Genomic DNA, 27324 nt, shown 5'->3' on the forward strand with positions numbered 1-27324 from the left:
TATATGACATAAAGGATGATGCACAGATAAGTACAAGGATAACTGAGCTAATGGCTTTGATGGAAGGTCCTTGGTGCCAGGTGACCATGTTAGAGGGGCATTGGGTGTAGTATGGGCAGTGGTGGTAGTAGCATGGAAGGCCTTTCTGGGAAGCTTACTCTGCTGGAACTTGGTGGGGAGGGTGACATGGTGGGTATTGTCCCAGGTACAAGGACAAGTGCACAAAGACCCTGGAGGGAGTGTTGCATGCTAGGCTGGAGGAGCTCAAGGTGACTCAGTGTGACTGAAGAGCAGATAGCACAAGGCTCTCAAGTCTAGTGTCAGTGGTTCCTGAAGCTGCCCTGGGCACTGGTGTCTGGTAGACTCTTATGTGTTCCACCCACCAACCACATTGCTTCCAACACTCACTTCCCCATATGATTGCTGCGAGTCCTGGGACCACTCAACTAGCCTCACTTAATTGCCTGATGCTTGAAATGGCAGGGTCCCAACTGCCACTGTACCATTGACCTCCAGGATATCTGATTCCTCAGAGTGCTGTGCTGTGCTGAGCTGATCTGCCTGCATATCCTGGATCACTGAGGACTTTGTTAAGTAATGTTCATTGCCATGGTCTCTGATCTTTCTCAGGCAGGAAGAGTTCATTCCCTTATCACTACCACTTTTTGCCTGGAGAAAATCTTAAGCCTGTTTCTGAAAACCCACTGCAGCCCCATGAAGGCATCTTCCGTCCTCTTTCTCAATGTACTTCAATCAACAAATGAGTGAATACACACTTATTGAGCACCTGTTGTGTGCCCTCCCTTGTGCTCAGGGCTTTCACCCACTTAGTTTTTAGACACCCTTGTAAGGCAGAGGTTATGTTCAGTTCTATAAGAATCAGAGGCTCTTATAGGGCTGAGGTTAACCTCATGAGGGCTGAGGTTAATCAGAGAGGAAGGGAGAGGCAAAAAGAAGGTCGCAAAATATCAAACCCATATGTCAAGACTTCTGACTCTATGTCCAGTCCCCCACCCCACAAATTGATAAATAAGCTGGTTTTAGATGGCTCAGGGTTGGAGGGAGGGAGATGAGGCAATTTAATAACATGATGGGAAAGTTTTTTTCTTTTCAGTTCTCTCTCAAACATCCCGATCAATCAAGTAGAAAACATGTTTGGTGTCCAAATGGCTTTAGCACATGTTGAAGGTTTGCTAACTCCCTTAACAAAGAGAGCTGGTCTCTGGCTTGGCACTTTCAACATTCAACAGTCTCTAACAAGAATTTAATAAAATTATTTTTATTTCATCCTCTATATTTGGAACATAATTGGTTTTCTTTGTGGTGGTATTATAAAGTTGCCTTTTAAGGAAGAAAATTATAGGAAAAATAAAGAAAAATATTGACTAAATTATAGGTCTGGTATGTGGATATAATAATGATAAAAACATGAATGTGTATTCATCCAAATGAGCTGGGAAGTGTCCTGTTCATTCACTCTGCTTCCCTTGCTCCCAGGACACGTGATGTGTCACCATTATGGCCCTAAATTCTGAATCTGTTCTTTGTTTTCCTGGAAAACATATAGAAGAGGTTGTTACAAAAACTATCCCTATCATTAGGACCATTGAGGTATCAATCTTCTTTTTAAAAAATATATTTTTATTGATTTCAGAGAGGAAGGGAGAGGGAGAGAGAGATAGAAACATCCATGATAAGAGAGAGAATCATTGATTGGCTGCCTCCTGCACACCCCACACCAGGGACCAAGCCCACAACAGGGACATGTGCCCTGATTGGCAATCGAACTATAACTTTCTGGTTCATAGATCGATGCTCAGCCACTGAGCCATGCCGGCTGGGCAGGGATCATCCTTCTTAAGTTTAAATCAACCCAAGCTAGTAATGGAGTCTTAAAACCTAGGAAAAATATGTAAGTTTATTGCAAAAGATAATATCCCATTTAAAATAGTTTAGAAATTTACAAAAACTTACATTATACATTGTTTTTAAGAAGGGGCTCTACAGATGAGCTGGTATTAAGTTCCAAGTATAGCGGGTACACATTTTTTCTTAACTACAGAGAAAGCAGCTACATAAACTCCAGCAATTTAAGTTGATGTATCAGTCTTTTCCCCTTCAATTTTATAAAAGTAATCTTGGCTAAATTAATCTCTCTCTGTAAAACCATATAACCTCAAGTACAGCATTTTTGCAGATTATCATGGTAGATGTTACATAATATTTTACAAAGACATGATTTTCACATGAGTAGATAGGTATAGAGTTTTGGTCTATGTATATGTGTGGGTGTTGTTGTTTTTTAAAAAAAACAGAGATGATCATTTTTATTAGCAGGAAGGTGTTTACTGAATCCCTTTCCCTCATAATGATTTTAAATGTTCAATTTCCAGAAGAGACCTCCTTCCCAGTTTCAGGTTGGCGGCCCCAGCAATGCTGTGTTGTGCTTTGGTATAGATTCATTGCAGTCCCATTTGGTTATATTTTTAGAAATGTCAACATTTCCTACCCCAATTTCATTTTTCAGTTGAAGGTTTATCTGATATCTCCAACTAAACATAAGTATATAAGAATGTGCGCTTTTTAATTACCCAAGGGTTGGGTTCTACTCTGAGAGAATGGCCTTAAACACCTCTTCATCAATCTGGACTAAGTTTAGCAAATGAACCAGCTCAGCTCTGGGTCATTCTGCTCATTTGATATTGGACCATGCACAGAGCTTATAAAGTGGGTCGAGTAGGTGTTGATATCTCCATTTCAGAATGGACAAACAGGCCCTGACATTTTAAGCAGTTTGTTAAAGGATAGTGGACTAGGCTAATTCCCAAAACAGGATTATTTTCATGCTGCCCAAGATTATAAATTAATTTGAAAATTAGTGTAAGCAAAGCGAATTAAGATGGAAGCTCTACTACAAGATAAAATTACATAAGAGATCCCACATGATTTTTCTTTATTGGGTTATCCTCGATGCTGTTCTTTTCCATTGTTGGGGCCAACTGAGAGTTGATTGTGTGGATACAGAAAGATCTGTGGCTTTCAGCCAGTGGGAGCATATCTTATTGAAATGTGGCTTCCTCCGTATGACAAGTGTATTTATCTTAATTCCCACTTAACATTATGGATGCCGGTCTCACTTTCTGGGTTTAAACATTACACTAGAAACAGAACAAGAACATCTCGAATGACATTCCAAGACTTAAATAGTGCAAGCTGAGGTTCCTTGCCAAATTTTCCCTTCACTCTCGCTGAAAGAGCTTGCACACTGCAGCGCTGTGGCAGGAGCAGGTGCAGCTGTCGGAGTGGTTTGCTTCATTCGTCTCAATTTGCAGTGGGGGTACGTTCATCCCAGACTCTAACTCAGACACCTGATCTTGAGCAAAGGGGAGTATGAATGCCTTCTTCATTGAATGCCATGTTGAGCTTTAGGATCCCTTTTCTAAGCAGCATCCACCCGAGCACAGGCTGGTAGAGAATTTAACAAGAACACACCCCTCATCCCCCAAAGTATGTAGAAGTTACTTAATTATATTATGTTAGTACTTTGTTCAGCCATGCAAGTTTGACTGGACCCACATGTATAGGGGTCTTGTCAAAAGAATGAGCCAGACTTTAAAAGAATTCAGACTTTGGGAAGGGAAGGTCTTTAATACTAAAATGGAAAAAAAGATATATCCCTCCTCCTGGTGCTTCTTCAATCAGGTGATCATTGAAGGGATCACCAGGAAGGGAGATTATGTAGATTAATATACTTAACAACCTATCTACAAAGCTATTGCAGGGATGAATGGGTGAGAACCAGTGTTGTGTTTTATCTTAGTCTTATTTATGTTACTGGTCAGATGAAACAGACAGGTTGCTGGATCTCATGGTGGCCTAAGAAGCATGGTGGCCTAAGGTGGGCCCAGGAGCTACAACTGCAGGAGAGCCACACCAAGTTCCTTACCCCCTGCAGTGACCTTACTCTGCCACAGACTGGAAGGCCCCCGCAGCATGAGATGACAGATTCTTAATTTGGGGTCAAGTGGCTATTTTAAAATGAAAATGACCCAGCCCACCAGGCGCTCTTGCATTTTTTCCCTGCACATATCTGTCATGCTATGTATGCCAATATCTTAGAAAACGGCCAGTGTATGTAACTGATCTTTCCTGGTGTATTAGTTTCTGGCTCTCCTCTAACTTCCTGCTCTACATAACATTTCTTTTTTCTTTTTTTTTTTTTTTTCGGATGACAAACCAAGGATGAGAAGGAAGTGCTTAGCATCATAGAGGTGTTGGAGAGTCAGTGGGGACTTTGTTCAGGGTGGGAACCTAGACTCGCAAACCAGGATTGTGGCCTAGTCGTGCGTGATGGGGAACTAGGCAAGTGGTCACTCTAGGGTCCGTGAAGCCCTCAGCAAACAGTGGCACTCATTCAGGTGAGGTTGGTGGTCAGGGGTCCCGCAGCAGCTAAACCAGCCCCGAGTCTTTCCGGTTTTGCAGATTGAGTGGCTCTCGGTCTGGGACCTTTGCTAAGAAGCAGAGAAGACCTGAGGGCAGTGGTTCCCATCGCAGGGAGGTCCCAACAAGCTCAGATCCACCAGAAGCATTTCTTCTTCACCTTCTTGGTTTTCCGCCTTAAGTCCTGTTTCTCAGGAACAGGGGGTTCTGCTGTGGACTTTGGTGGGGGACATGGCTCCTCAACTGGTTCTGCTTCCTCCAGACTCTGTAGAACTTCATGGAACCTGCCTTCCTGCTGCCGAAAATCATATTCTACACTGAAAAACACAGGACAAGGAAGGACAGTAAAGTCGAGTCAGCACATATGGCTTTAGCATCACCAAGGGCCCAACTGATATGGAAGAGCATGGCCTTTGACATCTGGTCTCAGATGCTTAGGTACCTACTGGCTATATGACCTTGGAAAAATTGTTCCATCTCCCATCCATCCATCCATCCATCCACTCATCCATCCATCCATCCAATCATCCATCCAACCATCCATCCTTCTCATGGCTCAACACTGTGCTCAGTTATGGGACAAGACAGACAGACAGACATGGACACTGCTCTTGTGGATCTTACTTCTCAGTGTGTGAGACAGATGGTTAAACTAACAATTGCTTTTAAAATATGCCTTGTATCTATCTCAACTATGCCTACTTTCCTGCTCTTTATCCATACACCTCTACCAAATAATAAAAGCATACACAAAAACCAGCTATCTGCTTCTCCTTATATGTGACATTTCTCTGCCTTCATAATTTGAACAAACAATGGCAACAACAAACCACCTGAATTTGTCAAGACTCACAGCAGTGTCCTAATACCAATTGGAGAAAAGAATGCTGTGGGTGAATCCAGCATGTGGACAGAACTGGCAGGCCTGGGGAGAGAAGAGCCAGGAGACAGAATGAAACTGTCTCATCATCACGATTTAAAGAGCAGCCCAGTATAGGGGATAGAACAAGAGCTTCGAGTGGAACACTCCCAAGTTTGAACAAGGTTATACCACTCACCGGCTAGGTGACCTTGGACAAGTTGCTTCTCTTTCAGAGACTCAGTTGAAAGTGGGGGTTATAAAGCTCTCTCACTGGACAGTTTACAGATGGGACACAATGACAGGTGAAATGTCTTCACGTAGGATATGGTCTCTGCCCACTCCACTCTTCACTAAGTCTTTTGTCTTCCTATCTTAATGGGCTGAATGTCTCTTCACTCATACCTGAAGCTCTTCAGTAATTGTATACCTTGCCAGCATTATCACTCTTCACCCCTCCCTTCCATGTACATTCAGGAAAGAATACATTCTATGTTTCTATGGAAACACCACAGGATTGCCTTATAATCATTGGGACTTAGAGCTCTCCCCCACCCCTCTTGCAACTGCCCCCACTGATTTTGACAATTGGAAGGAGATTGAAAGTAACTTCTTTTCAAGGCCAGGCAAAAAGCAGAGCAGAGAGAAGTGTGTGAACTTAGGAAAGAAATTGATTAATGTTTTTTTTTTTAGGCCAAAGCAATTTATTAACATAAAGGAAAATTGTCATTTTCCTTCTTATTCTTGACAAACTATTCTTTAGTTTGGATGAATGTATAGGGTCTCATCTCTTTTCATCTTGTCGCTGGATAGAGGAAAGGAGATACCCTTCAACTTCCTTTTTAGCCAACTCGCACCATATTCAGCGACCTCTTGATAAGGGGAATAAATTGTCTACATGGTAAGAAGTCAAGGAGAGGGTTGTTTGTAGATTCTAGGGAATGCCATCTGCCTTGGGTTTGATATCAAGGTGAACACCAGTGACATTTTAAACCTTGCTCCCCCTTCTCTTCTTCTTTTAATTTCCCTCCCAGCCCACCCTTACCATCTCCTGGCACCCATATTCTGTACAGATGAAGAGGAGTGCCGAGGGCTTAGTTTGCAGAGCTCTGGCTCACAGTGGGGGCCAAGAAATTGGTACAGTACAGAATTCAGGCCTGGGTCCATTGAGGTCGTGTGGAGCAGTCGAGGTCAGCACGGTTGGTCCAGTGAGGAATATCTGACACCCGGTTCAGGCTGCCCCAGTCATTGTCTAAGGGAGCCTTGGGGCCCTGCCCTTGTAATCTGTCTGGGTGTGTTACTGCATTGCTTTGGAAAGTGAGCTGTCTGTCTGTCAGGAATGGGAGAGAACTTTCAGGTCTCCTTTGGGAGAGCACCTCACTAATCCAGCTCACAGATCAATGCCCCAGCCACCAGGCCAGGTGAAAAGCACGGGGATATTTTTCTAGGAAATGGGAAGCAGTGGGAAGCCTAAGTCATAACTTGTTGGGAAGAAGAAATAGTGAGAAGCAAACAGTAGATGGATACATTAGTACATGAGCAGACAATAGAGCCTGGCAGCAGTTTGGCTGGGCAAATCGAAGTTAGGTATGCCAGAAAGGGATGCAAGCTTATATAGAAACAGATGAATAATAGAAACCCCTTACTTTTGAGTAGCACTTGCAAATTGCAGACCCTTCAGATCTGTGTTTTCGTTTTATCCTCATGATAGCCCAGGAAAATGGGAAAATTGTCCCTATTGACAAACAAGTTGGCATGGAGAAGTCACACTGTAAGTTATGAACAGAATATAAGCCTGGTTTCCAGACTCTTAGTCCTTTGTTTTTCCTAAAGAGCGATGAGATGTTTTAGCCCAGGGCCTGGCTACTACCCATGGGCTTAATCTAAGAATAAGAAATAACAGAAGAATACCTGGACCATGTTAGGTGAGGATGCATGGCAATTCAAATTAATAATAATAAAAAGAAGGAGATGAAGGAGGGGGAAGAGGGATGGTGAAAGGAAAAGGAGGAGAAGAAGGAGAAGGAGAAGGAGGGAGAGGTAGAGGAAGAGGAGGACTGTCATTCGTGCAGTGAAATCTATATTGTAGACTCTGCACTGCAAGTTTAGTGATGCCCACATGCCTCATATAATTCTCATGGCCCCCTTAGATAGATACTATCTTCGTTCCATAAATGAGGAAACCGAGGCAAGGGCGGGTTATGGCCACACACTAGTAAACGACAGAGCCAGGATTTGAACCGACACTGACCCTGAAGCTGGTGCACTAAAACAGACTGGACTGAGATCCTGGCAGTCAAATGTGTGTGGGGTGGGCGTGCCGAGGTGGTGGTGACCAAGGCCTGGTGCATGAATGCCCAGTCCACTGTGGAACCAGCCTACCCTGCAATGGTGTTTCCAGATTGCAGGGCAATGCTGGTGGGAAACTGCGTACGCAGAGAAGATGGGCACCCCCTTAGCAGGCAGCAAACTCAAAGTAATACGTGGGCTCAGCCGTCATATTTGTCTTCGGCATGGTTGGCTGCTGAGGGCTGCAGGGGGCCCTGTGCCCTTCTTTCTTAGCAGGGGGCAGGGCTGGTCTTTTATTAAAGAGAAAAGGACAACTCCCTGCCACACACCACACACTCCATGCAGGTTGGCTGAGAAACGAATGGTCCACGACACCTCCCTGAAGGTGGAGCATCCTCCAGGTCCCTCTCTACCTCCTCCCTCTGCGAGGCTTTCTGTGGCTCCTGGCACACAGAGCTGGTGACCACAGGCTTAGGGACCTCCCACAAGTTTCTTCTCTAAAGAATGAGCCAATGGCATCAGTGAGCTCAGCAAGGGCAGTTTGGTTCCAATCTCCTTGGATAATCAAGTCACTTTCTTTGGGGAAGGATCCCAGCCTTGGAACATAGGAGCTTTAGTTAGTCTCATTGCCTCCCCTCACCCCCCCGCCCCCCCACTCCCCCGTTCCGAACCTTTCTCCTAATGACCAGTTTGCTTGTTATTTATAGGGTGTAATTTTAAGCTTCACAACTTGCAGCCATTTCAAGTTGGCAAGGGCACCCCTTCCCCTAGGGCAGTGGTCGGCAAACAGCAGCTTGCAAGACACATGCGGCTCTTTGGCCCCTTAAGTGTGTGTAGCTTTTCCACAAAATACCGACTTCTGCGCATGGGCCATGAAGTTTCAATCACACTGTACATGTGTGCCCGCACGTGGTATTTTGTGGAAGAGCCACACTCAAGGGGCCAAAGAGCTGCATGTGGCTCGCTCGCCGCAGTTTGCCGACCACGGCCCTAGGGCATGTGTCTGCTGAAGAGTCCTCAGGGAGTCGCAGGTTCTCCTCTGGACACTTGAACACAAGCTGCAAAAATCATCACGCTGATTGCTAATTGAGAGAACCCTGCGCTCTGGGTTCTGTGGCTGTGGGACAAGGAGGTCTTCCTGCTAAGCCCTCAGCAAGGACAGGTTCGCTCAGAGAACTTGAGCACATATATTCAGTGATTATGCCAGGTCCCAGGTAAGAGGGGAAGGGACAGGAAAACCTCCCAAAAGCAGGAGCTGTTTCAGCCCCAGCTCTGTTGGGTCTTGGACAAGTCACAGAGCCTCTCTGAGTCTTCATTTCCTCATCTGTAAAATGGGACTAATAGCCATACCCGTACATTAGGATTGTTGGGAGTCTGAGAGGAGATGCTGTGTGTACCGTGTTTAGCAAACTGCCTGGCTCAGTGCCTGGTAGGACAAGTGGTAATGATTGTTACATTCACTTGACAGAGAAATAAAGATTAGGTCATTCTGTGGTCAACCAGGGCCTCTGTGCCAGCAGCCATCGTTTGTTATTCCTGGGAAATTCTCAGCTTGCTTGATTTTATATTTATGGCATGTTTCAGCCTCTTTAGCTATTAATGCATTAAAATAGGTTTCATTTTTATTGCAGATAAGTTGCTGACGCTGTAAATCCTCCTCCTTTTCCCTTACACTTTGGGGAGAAGGAAGGGATAATGTGCTGCTGAGAGAAACAGGGACCAGAGGCAAATATCTTGGGGATCAACCATTTGGGGCTCAGAGAAATTTCCACATGTACCCCAGACACTATGCCTGTTCTCTAAAGAGATGGCTTGAGCCGTGTCTGGTGGTGGTTATGTAGGGAGGCTGGTTGGTATTGCTATGATGTGCAAGGTCCAGCCTTCGAAGTGAATGCTGCTCAGTCCATGTTGAAATGTGATGAGAACGGCAGATGCGTCTGTGATTACTAGAAAGAACAGATAAGCTGTGTGCTTTGTGGGTGTTTTTCACTGGGACTTCCATTTTTGGCCAAAATGAGGACTGTGACTGGAAGACCCCTGCTCTTGCAGTCACCAGGCTCCATGCTGGGAGAGAATCCTAAGCAGACCAAAGGGAAATACTAAATAATTGAAGTGGAAAGTTGGTTGCTAAACCTACAGGCCTGGGTGCATATTACATTTCTAGTGAAATACCTTGTTCTCTGGTTAGCTAATAAATAGCTTTAAGTGGCAAGCAAGGACCTTTCCACCTCTCCCTTCATCCATTAAAAATGCTAAGTTTGCAGCATACTCTTGATTTCCATTTCCTAAGTAACATGTTTGGATGGTAGATGAAGTTTTTTTCTGAGAAAGGCTTTCTATTCTCTTCCCTTAAAACATTTGATGCATTTTACAACTTAAACCAAGAAGATTTCTTTCCTGGGAGCTATGTCCAGAATATAAATGCATGATTGGTGTAGTCAACGTCCTCCAAAGAGGCTCAGCAATGATTGTCAGAGTGAACTTGAAGATGAAGTACAGGGAGATATGGCTGGAGGAACAGGGAGCGGAGTGAGGGAAGGAGGAGGGATGTGGCTTGGGGAGAATCGTGCTTTTGAGAAGAGGAAAGGGAGCTGATTCCTCAGGGCTCTGTCTCTCAAACTTCAATCATTCGTTCACTATCTTCATGGTTTTTGTGAAACTATTGACTTAATGCTTTTCTTCCTTAAATCCGTTTTCTATTTAAACTTCAAAACAGGTATATAACATAAGCAATACCACTTTGAAAATGGAGACATGCATCATTTACAATGAATATTTAGAGGGACTTGTTTTAAAAGTTAAAAGCTTCAATAAATTTTTTTTAAATGATTACATTCTGGCTAGATACTATTGCTTGCCTATGGCTATGAGCCTGAGACCTATTCTGCCTGGGCAAAGAAGCGTGATCAATAAGCATAGGAAAGCTTTTGAAGACATTCTAGCACCAACTTCGATTTTTCCCTCGTGGTAATCACAAGGGTGGAAATAAACTTGGAAAGAGAACAGCCTTCTCACTCGGTAATCCAGTATTATTTTATCTTGGGTACCATAGGTAGCCTTCACCCAACCCGTTGAGAAACTTGTCTTAGAATCAATGCTAAGGATCGGTGAGAAGTGTGACTGGAGACTTAATAGCCCGGAAGCAGCTTTAACAGCAACATCTCCAGGGAGAAAGACCTGGCAGGCAATGTGTCCTGAGCCCGTGTGCTTTACGTACAGTGATGTGCACTGGGCCCATCCGCCGTCAGGAGAGGGCCCACAGCCGAACAAGGCCCGAGAAGGAGCATTGCACATCACTTATTCATTAGATGTAAGATCTGACTTTACAGGACACAACACAGGGTTTGCAGTCGTTTGAAATGTTTTAAAAAAATGACAACTCTCATCTTCCCACTGTTACTATGATGAGAATGTTTGATCTCTTTGCTTTCATCAAATTAATTGCCTGTTCCTTCGCAATGGTTTAGATACAAGGGTACAGATACTGTCTGCGAGGATAGACCGGCTCTGAATGGTGATGAGCAGTGGATATACACAGTGATTGCTCCTCTTGGAAAACTGGGAAGGGACGTGTGCATGAAGGTTTACTAACCTTTCCAGGGGTGTAGATTAATTTAGACTGTTTGCTGGGGCTGTTTGAAGTAGCTACAGGAAAATGCAAACATTCTCAGACTTGTGGGAAGGTCAGAGTGTAGCCAAATATTGCCACTTTTAATTGAGCACGGAACACCCAAATGTCGGGACTGAAGGGGACCAGAGGGAGCATCTAATTAAAGGGCCTCATTGTTCAGATGAGGTAACTCAGGGGTCAGAAATGATCTGCCCACGGCCAGGCCATGAAACTCACAGCAGCCTGGGCAGCAGCCACTTATCCTTTCCATTTACATAAGCTAAATAAAAAGTCATCTTAAGGTAATAGAAAACATATCATCTAGCTGAGGAAGAAAAGAGACTGCAAAATTTGAATGGAGATTAGTTAAACGTAATTATTGTTTATGATGAATAGATTTTTTTTGTCCTTCCTGTCTAGACATTTAATAATTTTTTCCTAGAGCTTAGAACATTTGCTTAAGATAGATGTTTAAAAAAGGAGCAAAAAGGTAGCAATGGATGAGCCTGCCTTATTCTTTCCAATGTCCCCTGCCTTTTCCAGGGGAGTTTTTGGAGGGGATGTTTCACACCGAGATGAAGGGCATTTTCTGTGCTCGCTCCTGAAGATTCTGCCATTTGGTGAAAATATGTAGTTCTGAGGCTCCTGGGGGGAAGGAATTGACATTTCTATGAAAGAAATGCCCAAGGCCCTGCCTAAGTGTAGGGACCTTCTGACTTCCCATCCAAAATCTCGGGATTCTGCCGGAGAGACTGAGAAGAATTTCAAAGAAGACACAGGCAACCCAATTGGGCTGCCCTTTTCATCCGAAAGAAACGTAATAGAGAAAGCAAAACCATACACTTTTGACAAAATTAGATGCCATCAACTCAAATGACTGCTTTTGACCGCATTTCCACCAGGCCATTGAAATGGGCTTCCCGCTCAGGGGACATTGATCGTTCTAGTAATAATGGTATTAAGGCCTTGGATTCGTGCAGAGCTCTGCAGTCACAAAAGGCACTCACATATATTACCCGGTCTGCTCCTTGTGGCAACTCTGTACAGGGGTAAGAGTCCCCACCCTCTGGATGAGAAAACTGAGCCCCAGACAGGTTAGCAGACAGCTGACTTGGGGGTTTTGACTGATCTCACTATTATATGATGCTTTCCTTCTATTACTTATAAAAACCCACTTTATTGCAGCAGCCTTTTCCCGCTGCTGGAAGGAAATGGTGTGCTTAGAAATGCAAAGTGCTTAGCGTGTTTTTTGACGGATAGTAAGTGCTTGGCCTGTGATAGCTGCTGTTGAGGAAGAGGCATTGAGGTGCAATAATCATACCACAGGGTTTGGGGTCAGAAAGGCCTGGACTTGAGTCCTGAGCCTGAGCCCGTCTCTGAAAATGCTGTCTGTGAGCCTGGTCCCGGGGCTTAACTTCCCCAAGGACATGAATGCCTACCTCATAAGGTGAAAGTTTGAAACGAGATGCCAATGTGCACGCAGAGCTCGGTAAGGTGCCAGCACTCATAGTTCGGTAAGTGTAGGATCATTATCAAAAGGATGTGCTCAGAGGCCTTATTGTAAGAAAGCAAAGCCATGCCTGCCTTAAAACCAGATTTTAACGTCTCACAGTTTGACACCTTGATATTTAAGTCTCAGGCATTGAAAGGCCTCCTGTCTTTGCCCCTCTCTTGACTTTCTGCCTCTAAGAGAGTTTACTAGAAGGTTCTGTGGACCCGTAGCTTCTGCACGCCACAGCCAGCCTCCGCTGTGGCCAGGTACCTGTATATGATGCACGCCGTGTTCTGGCAGGTACTGCAATTGTTGAGATCTTGGCCGGTTCGATAAAAGTTGCGCCTGCAAGAGAGAGCATTTGCTGGGTAAATCTGTGGGCGAAAGTCCCAGGGGATGCACTCATCCTACTGACTCCCTCCCTCAGTGTGGCACTGCCCCTCCCATTGAGAGCCGTGCCCTGAATCCGCATGGCCATTACAAATACACAAGGAACCATGATAATGGGGCCTCGTGTTTCCAGAGGGTTTATGCATGTTTATGCGCTTTCAAATCTGTGGGTTTCCTCATGCTGACAGCAATCCCAGGGATGAGTCGGCTCTTCTTCACCCTCGTGACAGAAGGGACACTGCGGGACTTTGCAAAGAGTGGAGGGAGGTTGTGAAAACTCCCGACCCCTTAGTCCGGTGCGTGTCTCTCTGGGCCACCCCAGTGCTGTTCTCTCACAAAGCAATGCTGACTCTGATTCCTATCAACAAATGTCACTTAATTTCCTCAGCTCTCTCCTTCCCTTGTGTGGGTGAGCTTCACCATTCCTTCCTCTCAGTCTTCAGGGAGCACATTTTCGAGGGACAAACACGTCACACCTAAATAAATAACTGCCTTCCCCTGCCCAGGCTGGTTCTGAGTCACCCAGGAAAGCACCATGTGCCTTTTTCTCTCTGCAGAACTGTGATCTCATTGCAGTTTCTGCCGACTTGGTCAGCGATGGCCTGGCCCACACCCTGAGACTGGTCACTGGAGGGCAAGGTCAACAGGAAGCTTAGTGGCCACCTCGAGTCCTTTGTGACAAACACACAAATAACCAAAATCCTTTGCAAATGCAGTGATTGGCTTCGAGGCTGGGGTGGGGGCAGTACCTGTGTGCTATCACTTCCCCCCACCATTTATCAACTGGACCCACATCTTACAATCCTTTTAGGCCTGGCTGCTTCCTCGCCCCCTTACCTCTAGTCTGTTGATATTTGGAAACAAAAACAAATAGCCGTGGAAATCCACCAAAGCCTAGAATTGAATGAAGCCCAGTTGGAGTTAAGGGAGGCCATTGCTTACGATTTGGGGAAACAACTGAGATGCAAATATTTTGGAGACATTTTACTAATGGAAACCACTGTGCGCTCTCTGTCTGCTCCTCTCCTGGCAAACGACTTGACCCAATCGTTTTTAACATAAAAAAACACATCACCTTACCCTTCTGTGAGAGCCCGAGCTTTCTCCAAGTCTTGAATTACATTCAGAAGGACTTTAATTTTCTCTTGGTTCGAGTGCAGGGACTCCTCCACGGACTGCAGCCGGCCTTGGAGGTCGCAGAGCTCGCCCCGGGCCAGGTGGATCTGGTTAAGCTCCCTGTTGCTCTGAAGTTTGGTCTCCCTCCTTGGACGAGAGGATGGGAGGTGATCGTTTCCTGGACAGTTTCGAAACTCCAGGGTGTCCGACTGGGTGGGGTTCCTTGTGGTCCGCTCCTGACACGCAGGGGCAGGTCTGGATGGGTGATTAGGTTTGAGTGGTGCCGGGTCCTGGTGATGGCTGCTCGATGACGAACAGTCCGAAGCCCCTCCTGGATGGGCTGGCTGTCCGTGGGAGCCTGGTGAGGGGGAGCCATGAGTCCGTGGAGGCGAGGGGACACACGCTTCCTTTGACAGCAATGACAGTGGGTCAAAGTCTGTGTCACCAGAGTTGTCTTTGGGCAAAAGCAATTCAGGTTTAAGTTTCCCTGTGCCTGGCATGGGGTTGGCACCGCTGGTGGCATTCAAGCAGGAGGGGGGTCTCTCTGAATCTGACGACAGCCCTCTTTGTCCGTCACCCGGACACGGGTCCACCAGTGGGTGGACGGAGTTGCTTATCTCCGCGGACCTGTCTTGGCTGAGAGCGAGCTCCCCAGTCGCCCAGGTCGGGCTGTGACAGATATCCTCTGGGACCTGAATGGCAGCGGTTGCTTTCTCCGAGGCTCTCCCGGCTCCTGCTTCCAGGCATATGCTCACCGGCCCGTTGCTCTGCACCTTGGACATTCGAGGGAGAAACGGGTGGGACACCTGGACCCTTCGAGGCCTGTCCTCCAGATGCTGAGCCAGCCGCAAGCAGGCGAGGTCGGAAGCCACTGTGTCCTGTTCCGAGAGGTTGCCGTTGACCTGGATGGCACTTTGGAATGCTGCTGGCATTTCCACCAGGGACTTACTGGCTGTGAGTCTCTTCCTCTTGAAGATCGGGAAATGCTTCCTGAGACTGGGGGAGGTTTGGATCGCCATGTTCCGAAAGCCCCCTGCCTTCTGGGACCTGGGGAAGGAGAGGGAGTAGGCGGGGAGGGGATGGTGTCTGGGGGCTTGGGTCATGCCCATCACAGCCGGGTCCTCGGTCGTGTGGACGTCACCCCCAGCCAGGCCGGGCGGGGGCTTGCCGGTCCCATCTTCCTTGAACCGCACCTGCTGAGACTTGCTGCGGCGGTGGTGCGGCTGCTTCGCCAACGCCACCGACTCCAGGCTGTTCCGCTTCAGAAGCACCGGGCGCATTTTTGTATTTTGCTGGGCCATTGAGCCTCAGTTGGCAGGACTGGGACCGTACACGTGTCCTGGGCACATGTCCTTAGGTCTTGGGAGCAGCCTCCGGTGCTGGCATCTCAGACACAGACACCTGCCAGCCGAGATGGAGCGGCCCTTTCCTCGGCGCTGAGGAGGCCGTGTGGGCCATCCCCAGCCGGTGGCTTCCGCTTGGGAGCTATCCGCAATGCTTCTCCTGCAGTTACAATATTATCTCATTGCGGCGATAATTGCCACTTAGATAAACAATGAGTTAGGCTAATTATTAAACATCCGATATACCAAGAGAGCTGGTGGGCTGTTTATCAAAGAGAGGCTGGCAGGCGGCTCCGATCCTGGGAAAAGCTTGCCGCCTTGAACAAAAAGACAACAAAAGTACCATTTAGGGGATAGCGCCAGACTCCTGATGTGTGAATTCCAAAGGAGACCTGCTATGTCTGGAACAGGCGGCTTCCCTTCCCGGAGCATCAGTTTCCAGTGTAAAACTACCAGGCACTTACACACATCTTCTGGCCAGGGCATGTAAGCAGGCGGTGAAATCAGGGGCCTGGGGGTCAGCTTCTTTGATAACCCATGATGCTCCTAAGGGAGCCGCCCCATTTCTGTCAATCACAGATCCCACCCTCAGAGCCATTGTGTCCTTTCATACTCTGCCCCTTTCCTGCAGCCTGGGACGCGTGTCTTCCTAAACAGCCTCACAAAACCCGGTGGGGTGTGACCAGGACAGGTGTGAGGCATCTGAAGCCATGCAGAGCGCAGAGTCCCTGTCGTGGTTCACACGCGGCTCAAGTTCATAGGTGGGCAAGTGATCCTCGGCTGTAGCCTCTGGGAATCGCAGCTGAGAAAGGCTGGCCCTTGGCCCTGGGGACTGGGGGTCTGAGGCTTGGCTGTCGTTGCCAGCGGGCAAGGAGAGTCTGAAAGGGAAGAGACCACAACTGAGAATGCAGTTCCCGAGGACCTGGGATTCTCTCCAAATTCCATCCACCCAGCGGGTGCTGCTGAGTGGAGGGTCTAGGAGCAAGTCAGTCACGCTGTCCTTCCTTCCGTTCCCCTGTCACCTTGTGGCTGCAGGGCCTCAGCACTAAATGCCCATCTGCCCGGGTCATTTCCTCCTTCACTCCTGGACATCACTAGCCAACTCCTATTCATCCCTGAAGTCCCAGCTTAAATGTTACTTCCTCGGGGAGCCTTCCCAATGACTCCTCCCTCATGTACACCTCTATGCTAGACCATTACACCTTCCCATCACATACTTCATAACACCTATTGCAGCTGTCCTTAAATAATCATTTGTGTGTAATCATTTGATGTGCGTATTCATTTGATGTGCTGCTCCCCTGTAAGCTCCAGGGTGGCAGGGCCAGAGCCCTCTTGGGTATTCCCAGCCCCCCTTGGGCTCATTGTGGGTGCTTCATGGGTGTGTGTTCATAGAGTGGATGGCTGGATGAAGGTGCTTTGGAAGCAAAGGAGAGCCCCGGCACCGGGGTGCTAGGATCCCCTGCCAGGGCAAGAGGACAGTGAGCTCTCTCTGCTATGACTATAGCATTTACTTGGGGACAAGATCTTCCCTAATGTCTTCATTTTTTAAATTGTTTTTCAGGAGATAAATGTGCATAAAATTCTCTTTGGGAAGTGTGCCTTGTAACAATAACAGTTGCCATTTATTGAACACTTATATTTACCGTGCTGAGGGCTTTCCATGCATTAATCATAACAACTCATTTACTGAGAACTCACTAATGTGCCCGGTGCTGCTCCAAGCTGGAACTCATTCATTCCCTCCCCTGTAGAGGTGGAAACTATCATTATCTGTCATTATCCCCCTTTTACAGTTGGAGAAACTAAGGCCCAGAAAGGTTAAGTAACTTGCCCAAGGACAATGCAGCTAGTGGTAGGGTCAAGATCTGAACTGGTACAGTCTGGTACCCCAGTCTGGGCTCTTAACCTCTACACTTCATTGCCTTTTCATTATTGCATTATCTCACTTAATCCTTACAACAAAACCTTTCAGGTGTCCGGATTCTTATTGAACTGATGGGGAAACTGAGGCTCAGACAGAATAAGTACTCAGTGGAGGAACTGAAATATGAACCCAGATATCTGCGACTCCAAAGCTTGGGTTCTTGGCTATGAGTTGATGACTTTGTCCCCTTGGAATCTGCCCTGAGTGCAGACAGATGATATCAGTGATTTGAGAAATGAGGTGGAAGGCCCCTGAAGGCCTAGAGAGATGCAAGGGACCATCCCCTACATGGCAAAGTGAACCTACTCGCTACAAGTTCAAGGGATCACACTGGGGTCAGACAAGTTGGAAGCATGCCTGGGTTGACCAAAGGTTTTTAAAGGAAAATGAATGTCATAAAATAGCGCACATTCTGTCTATGGTCCTCAGTCTTAGAGTCTTCTTCTTTCTCCAGGGAATACTAGGTAATGACCAGGGCAATTTCAGCTTTCCCTGCTCCCGGGTCCCTTGAGAAGGATCAACTAACCCAGCGAGGTGGGGCAGTGAGTGGACGGGCCTGAAAGAGAACAGCACCCATCTATAATGCAAATGACTTGTCAGCTTGTCATGAGGCCCTGCTACTCCTCTTGTGCTGCAGAGCCTAGATACTTATTTGTCTACTTTTGTGGATTTATTTAGGTAATTGCCCTCACCTTTTCCCTCTCCTTACCTGTTCATTAGTGTTTTGTTCTGGTAAAGTTAACTCACTTCGACTACAGTGATCTGAAGCTGGTTTTCATAAGCTAATGTTTAGTGAACATTGGTTATGTGCTAGGCATTGTGATAGCTGTTTTTCATTTACTTTCTTCTTTAATCCTTGTGACAATCATAGAGGCAGGTACTATCAGCATCTCTTTTTATAAATCAGGAAACTGAGGCACAGGAGGTTAAGTAATTCGCCCCAAGTCATTCACCTGGTAAGTGCCAGAGCTGACATTTGAACTCGAGGAATGACCCTGTGCCCAGGCTCCTGACCACTGCACTTCCTCCTGCCTCCTCCAGGACCTCCAGGACGGGAAAGGGACTTCTGGTGCAAAGCTGTCAGGCAGGTTTCAAAGTCCCTCCCCACTTTCCTTCTGGAAGTCAGCCATTATTCTGATTTCAGCCCTGCTTTTTCTCCAGGAATTTATGTATCCTTGAGATGTTTTCTTTTGAGCTTCAAAAACAGTTGGTTTTCTATTTTTAAAGATATTACATGTGCATTGCAAACATTCAAATAATGAATTAACAAAAAAGGAAGAAAAAAAATCGTCTGAAATCTCACCATCCATAAAGAGCCACTCTGTATGCATGCGATTCAGGTCACCAGACACGCACATTGCACACCCATGCAGGCTCACGGGAAACCTTTAAAAAAACTGAACAGCATGGAGAACGTTTTATAGTATGGCTAATAGATTCACACCCTCCTTTTAAGTAGGCGAATCAAACTCTGTTGTCTAGTTATACCATGATTTTTTAAAATGCTATCCTTTTGTGGCTATTAGGTTGTTTCCAGATATTTGGTATTATGAATAATCCTGTAAGTAACATTTTTTTTGGTGAACCTTGGAGTAAATTCCTAGAAGAAGAATTAGTGGGTTAAAGTACCCATACACTTTACACTTTGTTGATATTATCGCTTTTCCTTCCAGAAAGTTCTAATGTGTAACCCCACTATTACTGCATGAAACACCTCTTTACCAGCGTCTCTTTGTCACTGTGTTTGGTCATTTTCTGATGACTTTTTTCATCATTGCCAATAAAATGGGAGAACAATTTCTTATTATGCAATTTATTTAAAATTTGGCATTTTTCTATATATGTATTGGTTTTACACTACCTTTGGTACGCGTAAAGAATGAAGTTAAACGTGCTCATTTGAACAATTAAGTGAATATGGAAACTCTGTGTCTTAGACATAACCTAGGAAGCATAGTAAATATGACAATTTTCACTTTAAAAGTTTCATATTTATATTCCAATTCTTCTGCCCCACTGCCCACCAGGACCTTTGCACAGACGTGTTCTGGGGAGTACACCTGGCTAAAGGGAATAGCCTTTTATAGGCCTCAGGTCTCACAGGCTCCCAGCTCACCACTAATTGATAGGGGGTTCCCTGGGCCTTGGTGGTTAGGGCTTAATTAACATCCTGGCCAGAGCCCAGAATCGTTCCCCGGAGGTGGTTGTGGCAGCCCGTTGAACACCGTGGCTGGGAGTTATTGCTGATCTTTTTATTGTTATTGCCGTGACATTTTATTCTCTCCTCCCTTGATTGTTGACTTATTGAACACCAGCAACTATTTATGTTCCAACCATGAACTATGCGTGGTCCATGTTGGATGGTTCTCATGAAATCATGTCCATTTGGTAGCTACCAAAACATTAAGCACTATCTCTGTAGGGCATAAACTTTGGACTTCCTCTGGAGTAGATTCCCAGCTCTCTGCTGTGGCTTTTAGGCTCTACAGTGAAAGATTGAGTACATAGGTGTTAGCCTATGTTTGACTTGACTAGCATCTTCCACTTCCTGACTGTTGGCCTGGAACAAGTGCCTTGGCCTTTGTAAAACCACATAGAGTTGTTGTGAGAATTAAATCAGATCATCTACATAACATGGCCAGCATGGTCCATGTCAGCTCATCAGATAGAACCCAACGGGGACCATGAAGTACTCATGAGAGTATCTGCTCCTTGCACTTGCCCTCTGGAGAGTAAACTGGGGGTACATTTTCAGGATGCAGTGTGCCAGGATGGCATTCCCAGGAATGCTGCCCTTCTCCCTGCCTGTCCATACTTCATGTACCACATTGACATTGAGCTTACCTCCCTGAACAATGATTATCTGCTGACCTTCAGCCTCCTCAACTAGACTGCAAGCTCCTGAGGGCAGACACTGGTCACAGTCCACTGTGAACCCCTGGCCCTTACACCCATCTTGATACAGAGCCCGTGTTAAGTGAACTCTTGTCAAAGGAGTGAATATAATCCCCTATTACCTATTTGCCTTAGCTTCTATAGCATGGAATAGTTGCATAGCTGGCATGGAATACATATTTGTGTAACTAATTATTAAATGACAAATTAATTCATTTCCAACTTACTTTCTCTTTCAAAGATATAGAATCGCTAGGTCTCTAGGATAAATGAAATATGTCTGTCATTTAGTTATTATGTCCATGACTCATTGAGTTTGGTGAAACCATATTGAGAAGCCGCTATGACCTGGGCGCTGTGATAAACATGGTGGAGATGACAGAAATGAATAAGGCCTGAGTCCTATTGCAGCACTAAGAAGGGGCCTTGAAGAGTCACCTCAAATAGAACCAGTACCTGGAAGGTGGTGCATAATGCTGTACAGAGTAGGGGATGGCGCGGATGGAGGAAGCTACATGATTCATCTCGTGTTCAGATCCGGCTTCAAGCATCAGTGGCACTTACATTTTAAATGGGATTTACGCTTCAGCCTTTACTCCAGGAGTCAGCATTTTTTTTCTCTAAAGGGCCAGATAGTAAATATTTTCAGCTTTTCTGGCCTTACGGTCTCTGTCACAACTATTCAACTCTGTGTGTGGCAAGAATGTAGCCACAGACAATATGACAACAAATGGCTGTGACTGTATTCTAATAAAACTTCATCTATAAAACGGGCACCAGACCAGATCTGGCCGGGGGTCGGGGTGGGGGTGGGGGCAGGCACAGCTCGCCAACCCCTGCTCTGGGCAATGGTTTCTGAGCGGGAGAAACCTGATTAGGTTTTTGTTTTTCAGGGGAAGCTCTATTTGCTGACACCTTGCTATCTCCTTTCTCCTTCTGTACTTCAAGTCAGTAATAATAACCCTGCCTATTTATATCACACTTTACAACATATGAAGCATTTTCAAATTCCTTGTAATCCCTACTAAGCAAGCTGGGAAGCTTTACCCCGGTTTTAAAGATGCAGAATCAGCTGCAGAAGAGTTAGGTGGCCTGTCGTGAGTCACAGAGGTGGGACTGGAACCCAAACCCCGGTGCTAGGCTCGGGGCTCCAGTGGAGACCCCGAGTTCCCCGCTCCATTTGGCCCATCAAATGTCTCCCCAGCATTTAGCCAGACAGATGTCTAACCATTGAATGTGTTGCCCATGTTTCCCCAGCTAGAGGATGCATTCCCTCTCTCTCTCTCTCTCTCTCTCTCTCTCTCTCTCTCTCTCTCTCCATTCTCAAATGGTAGGAATATGTCTTATATTTTTATATCTTCCACAGTATAAGTTTGTAGGAGGCACCATAAAAATAACTACTGATCGCTTACTCCTGGGTCTTGTGGTTCTTCACATTGAAGTTCCCTTCACTTCCATCTGTATTCAGCTGCTTGGTGGGCAGATGCTGGCAAGCATCATCCCTGCCTACCCATCTGAAATCAAAGAGTTCATGTCCATGGTCCAAGATTTTGTCTTTTCAATTTGAAAGTTTCCTCAGCAGCTTTCTCAATAAGGAGCAGAGGGACTGATAAAATTTGGAGGCGGGTGGTGGCGGGGGCGGGGCTCCTGTGTGAATCTGCACTTTCCCCCAAATGGTCAAGAAGCCACTGGAAACTGGCTCTCTTTTTGCCTCCTGGAATTACTAAGCATGGGTTGACTTGTGGGCAGAATTAGGCACCAAACGATAAGAATCAAAACTCATATATTTGGAGCCTAGAAAGATAGAGCAATCATGAAATCTTCTCAGTTTTAAACATGCCATGTTTCTTCTCTTCTCAGTTTCTGCTATTTGTACCCAAGTCTCCATCATCTCTCATTTGTGCCACCAAAAGTGAGGTCTCCAGCCTTGTCTGCTTTGCCAAGCACCCTCCACATGGCAGCCAGAGTGATCTTTATAAAATTTAATCAGATCATGCCAGGCCCCTCTCTGAAACCCTCTGAAGGCACCCCATTGTATTTATAGTGAAATCCAAAGTCTTGACAAAATCTGCAAGACCCTGCATCATCTGGCCTTGCCTGCCACCCCACCCATCTCATCTCCTGTCACTTTCCCCTTCCCTTCTCTGACCTGGTCCCTGACCCTGGACATGCCCCATTCATTCTCGTCATCTGTCCTCCTCGCTGGCTGTTCCTTTTTTCTGGACTGCTCTGCCCCTTTCCAAGGCTGGTCTCCTCACCCAGGAAGCCTCAGCTCCAAGGATGCCATCTCCAGGAGGCCCTCCCCAGCCTCCTCTCCCTCCCATGGCCCTCTGTTCTGTTAGCTTGTTGGTTTACTTGTTGATTGGCTGTCTCCGTCCCATTTTTTGAGGAACCTCAGTAAGCATTTGTTGAAAGAATGAGGGAATGAATTCTCTTAGTCAGAGTCTTCAAGGAATCATACAATCTTAGAAATAGAACAGAGAACTTTGAAACTTTCCACCTTTGGGGATGTCCCATTCAGTGGTTTTCAGTTCTCCTTTAGCAGTGGAATCTTATTTCTAAATCCACGCTTGTTCCCCATCCTAATATCTGGGACAGAATAAACCCGAGCTGTTCTAGAAAACAAGGGAAGCTGTGCACTCCCGGTCACTCTGAGCCACACCCTGGAACCCCAGGGCTCCAAGCAAGCTCAGTTTGAAAGCCGCTGAGACAAGCCCTCTCATTCTACAGACGGGGAAACGGAGGCTCTGAGCTCTCCTCTACCTATAAGGTCCTCAAGAACCGGGACGCTGTCTCGAACCCCTGCCCCCAGCACGGTCTCAGGCAGGGCAGGAGCTCAGGGAACGTTGCTGAACTCTCAGGCGACCCACTGAGTTTGCAGGCAGTAGTGGAACATGATGCTGCGTTGAAGGCCTCTGTCCTCCAGGGCAGCAGTGATGGTGGAGGGACCATGGCCTCCACCTGGTTCAGGGGCAGGCGCCTCCTTTAGAACCAGACCTCAGGGAGAAACTGGCTTCCTGCTCCCGGAGGCCTCACGTGGAGGGCAGGCCACCAACGCTATTTCCTTCCTTCCCACCACTCTAGCCCTCTGATTGCATTTGTCAAAAATCCAGGGAGGATATTATTCCTCAACCTTCTCTTCATTCGCAGTCTCATTCTTCTCCTCTTCCTTTTATTAAAAAAAATCATAAAATATTTCAGGCATGAAAATCAGCATAGAGGAGAGTGTGGTAAACATAATAAGCACTGAACCCGCAGCCTAGCTTCAGAGCGGAGCTGCTACAAATCCCCCTGAAGCCTTCGCCCTCGGCTCTCCCTCTCTCTCTCTCTCCTCTATTTCCCGCTCCCGTCTCCTCCTCCTTCCCCCCCTGTTCTGTTTTCTCCTGCACTTTGCCTCCTCCTGATTCTATTCTCCACCTCCTCCCCAGCTCTTCACCCTGCCGCCTCCCTTGTCCCGCATTGTCACACCCCTGTCTCCGCATCCTCGTCCCTTCTCCCTTCCTTTTCTTCCTCTCAGCCCCCTCTCTTGCCTTCTTCTTCTCTGTGTGTCTTTAGAAAGTGCTTCTGGGTCAGTGATTCATGCCTTTAGCTGTTCAGTGTCAAGATGGGAACACAGTATCTCTTGGATTTGCCTCTCCTACAGACCTCAGGGGACTTGCCCTGCAGGGACAGTTCTCTGGGTCACACGTTCCGGGCCAGAGGCACAGGATGCTCCTGTCGCTACTTCTGAAAGGTCACCTCCAGCTTGCTCTCTCTCCCAGTGAAAGCGTTACCACCATCAGATGCAATGGCTGACCAGCTGGACCAGCTTTTTCTCCTAGAGGAGAAGCAGTGGATGGGGGAGCTCTGTATTGGACGCGGCTCGGTGGATTCCTTCCAGGTGGCTTTTCTGGTATCTCTCCCTGCATTCCTACTTCACTACATCACTAGGCACATTTTCTTCCCATTTTTTAGGTTCTACTCAGACTTTTAAAGCATCTGATTTCCTCTTCCTGGGGTCAGACGCTAGGGGAGCTGCCTGCTCAGATATGGAAAAGAGCCTTTTGGATTTGACATCAAAGGAGTAACGGTGTGTCCGATGGCAGTGGGGACACAGTAGTGATTGTCTAACTCCCCCCACCCCCAATCAGCTCAAGTCAGAACAGCCAGCAAGAAGCTCGGGGGGCGGGGATTTGCATGTCTGGACACGGGTGCACTAGTGGGGCACTGAGTTGGCTCAGGACTCTGCTAGGCTCCTTTTCAACATCAAGGTGATGACACTCAACAGGGGGAGGACCCAGTTGCAGTGGAGGAAGGCGGGGAGCTCCATCTGAGCATCTGTTCTTTGTTTTGGGGCACCTGAGACCTCTGTTTCCCCTCTTAATTAGTCGGAGTTTGCACTTGGTAACATCACCCTGCCGCCAAAGCTGTTATGAATAAAATTGGAAAATCTTCCCACTCTGAGGAAATCTATGCTCCCGTGTAATCCAATCAGACACATTTGGTTGATTAAAACACTAGAACTTATACTCAAAAGAAAAATGACTCCCGGGACCCTCTGCTCGTTAAAAGCACTGCCAAGGCCTCCCAAGCATCTTAGGCTCGCCGGCCCGTGTTGGCCTCACACCAAGTCCACCAGGACCAGGCTTTATGGCTCCCCTGTTGCAGATGAGGAAACTGTAGGGGGAGGGGAAGATTGGCCCACGATGAGTGTGGCCTGGCAGGACCAAAAGGACCTCAAACTTTTATTAGGTCAGGAGCTTCCATGGGGCCTGGAGGGAGGCCAGTGCCCATCAGCGTGCCTGGGGTGAGGGCCAGCAGAAGCGCCCACAGCGACGCACCCATCACACCGGCCAGGGACAACTGTCAAGCCCTGGGCTCCGCAGTGCTCCATCCACCTCGGTGCCGCACAGCATTGGCAGGCAGCTGCGGCGAAGGCTTCCGCTTCTGGATCCCTGCCTGCACTGCAGACTTTTCACAAGGAGCAGAGCAGAGGGAAGCTGATAGTCTGATCTAATCACAGATGCACTGAGAGCTCAGGGGTGGCCGGCAGTTTGCAGGGGCACAGGACTCCAGGGCTGCTCATGAGCCCATCCCTCATTCCTTGGACCAGCAAATGGTGGGCCCAGCCAGTATCACATAGTAGGTGCTCACTAAACAAGGGTTGTCACTGTTCTGTTTTTACCATGGTTACCACTATGCATTGGGCCCCAGGTCACACAGAGACAGGGCAACATCCCAGGATTTGAAACTCCCTACAGGGGTTGTGGCAAATCTCAAGCAGCTGCCTAGCTTGCACCCAGCTCCAGCCCCCTTCTCATGCTCCAGGGTAAGAGATGGAGAAAGGCACGAAGATGGGCAGCCCCATCTGAGGGCTTTGGGGTCCTCACCTCGCCACCTGCACTCCCCGAGTCTTCTTGCTGCCCCGATCCTGGAGAGAGGCAGGGCATTCCTTTTTCCTCTCCTGCTGAGAGGAGGTTCCTCCTAGAGCTCCCACAGTGCCCCATCATCATCCCAACTCCAGCCACTGGGGGTCATGCCCTCTCCCCATACACCCTACCTAACCACAGCCCCCAGTAGTAGGAGTGGTATTCTATCTCCTGCAATGGCATACATATAATTATTTGGTGGGGGCTTTTTCATACGAGTAGTTATTCCCATGTTTACACCTCTACTTGCTGAATGACCTAGAACAAGTCACCTGATCTCTGTGAGCTCAGTTTCCTCATTTTAGAATCAGACTATTTGGCTTATGTCATGAAGCATCTGGCACGTAATAGGTATAGTAAGGATCAGCCAGCAGACCTCTTGGCTTCCTTCCTCCTTCCTGTTTTCTGGCGCGGACATTGTCCCAATGCCCCCTCTCCACCTTGCCTTGCTTGAACATGGACCTTTGTACAGATGGTCTCAAGCCAAGCCTGGCTGCCCTCCATGACCCCTGCTGGGCCGATGACTGCATCCCGGTGGTTTGTTTGAGCCTGGCTTGCTGGACGGGGCACAGGATTGGGAGCACCCAGAGCAGACGGGCAGATGAGAGGGAGCCAGACACCACTGCTGTGGGGGGCAATAGTGAGCCACCCCCAGAGCCACATCAACATTCCCTGTGATGAGGTCCAGGACCTTACAGGTCCGGGGTTGCCGTGAATGGCTCTCTTCACCTGCAGGACCAGGACCCCTAACGACCAGGTTTGATCGTTAGGTAGTATGGCCTGGTGGACGAGGACACACATTTTGAAGACAGACAGCCTAGGTTTCTAGCTGGCTCTGGCATTTTCTGAATTTATGAAGTAGGTTAAAGCACTTAACCGCTTTGTGTTTTGGTTTCCTCATCTGTAATAGGCAGCTAATAATATGACTGTATAAGTTGTGAGATTTAGGTGCAGCCATGCTTTATAGCATTCAGAAAGGTACCCGTCAGGCCAGAGGCACTTGGTAAATGTTGGCTCCTTTTATCATGACTAGTATCATTATTCTTGGCATCATCACAATTATTATCAAAGTGTGAGAACCAGCAAAGACTTCCATCACTCACCAGTTGTGCCACTCAAACTCTCACCAGTGAAATGCAAGTATTTATCATTCATCCAGAGACTGCACAGAGTGGGTATGAGGACTGATAAAATAGAAGTGGATGTGTGAGACAGTTACAATAAAAAGCAGGTGCTATAAAACCAAAGGCAATAGTAACTGATGGAAGATAGGAGGCAAACAATAAAGTTAGGAAAGAAGAGAAAACCGAGCCTAAACCTTGATGTGAGCTTCCTAGTAAACCATGGTGAAAAGGGAAACCAGAGGGGACATCATTATCATTACTTAGTGCTGGGAAGTATATTATTTCATCACTAAAGACTTTAGTTTTAAGAAAAACTTATAAATATATTCATTATGACTTTGTTAGCAAGTCTCAAATTTCAGTCCTAAACTCTAAGAGAAAAGAGAATTCTGATGACATTTGAAAAGTATCACAGTAAAAATGGTTGCAGG

General features: G+C 47.0%; 2 protein-coding genes across 3 annotated transcripts in view; one reads left to right on the forward strand and one right to left on the reverse strand.

Annotated features, from left to right (window-relative positions):
• The window catches only part of DOCK2 (dedicator of cytokinesis 2), a 365121-nt gene that overhangs the window by 173671 nt on the left and 164126 nt on the right, over positions 1-27324 (forward strand). The gene's annotated exons all lie outside the window — the stretch shown is intronic.
• The window catches only part of FAM196B (family with sequence similarity 196 member B), a 103355-nt gene continuing 79956 nt past the window's right edge, over positions 3926-27324 (reverse strand). The window contains exons 2-4 of the mRNA XM_006765378.2: positions 14161-16417; positions 12961-13035; positions 3926-4757 (exon numbers count right to left, since the gene is read on the reverse strand). Of these exons, the coding sequence (XP_006765441.1) occupies positions 4571-4757; positions 12961-13035; positions 14161-15497 (1599 nt within the window). The 5' untranslated portion in view covers positions 15498-16417 and the 3' untranslated portion in view covers positions 3926-4570. The remainder of the gene's footprint in view (positions 4758-12960; positions 13036-14160; positions 16418-27324) is intronic.

Source organism: Myotis davidii, unplaced genomic scaffold (genome assembly GCF_000327345.1).
Source record: "Myotis davidii unplaced genomic scaffold, ASM32734v1 scaffold399, whole genome shotgun sequence".
In the NCBI taxonomy this organism is placed as follows: domain Eukaryota; kingdom Metazoa; phylum Chordata; class Mammalia; order Chiroptera; family Vespertilionidae; genus Myotis; species Myotis davidii.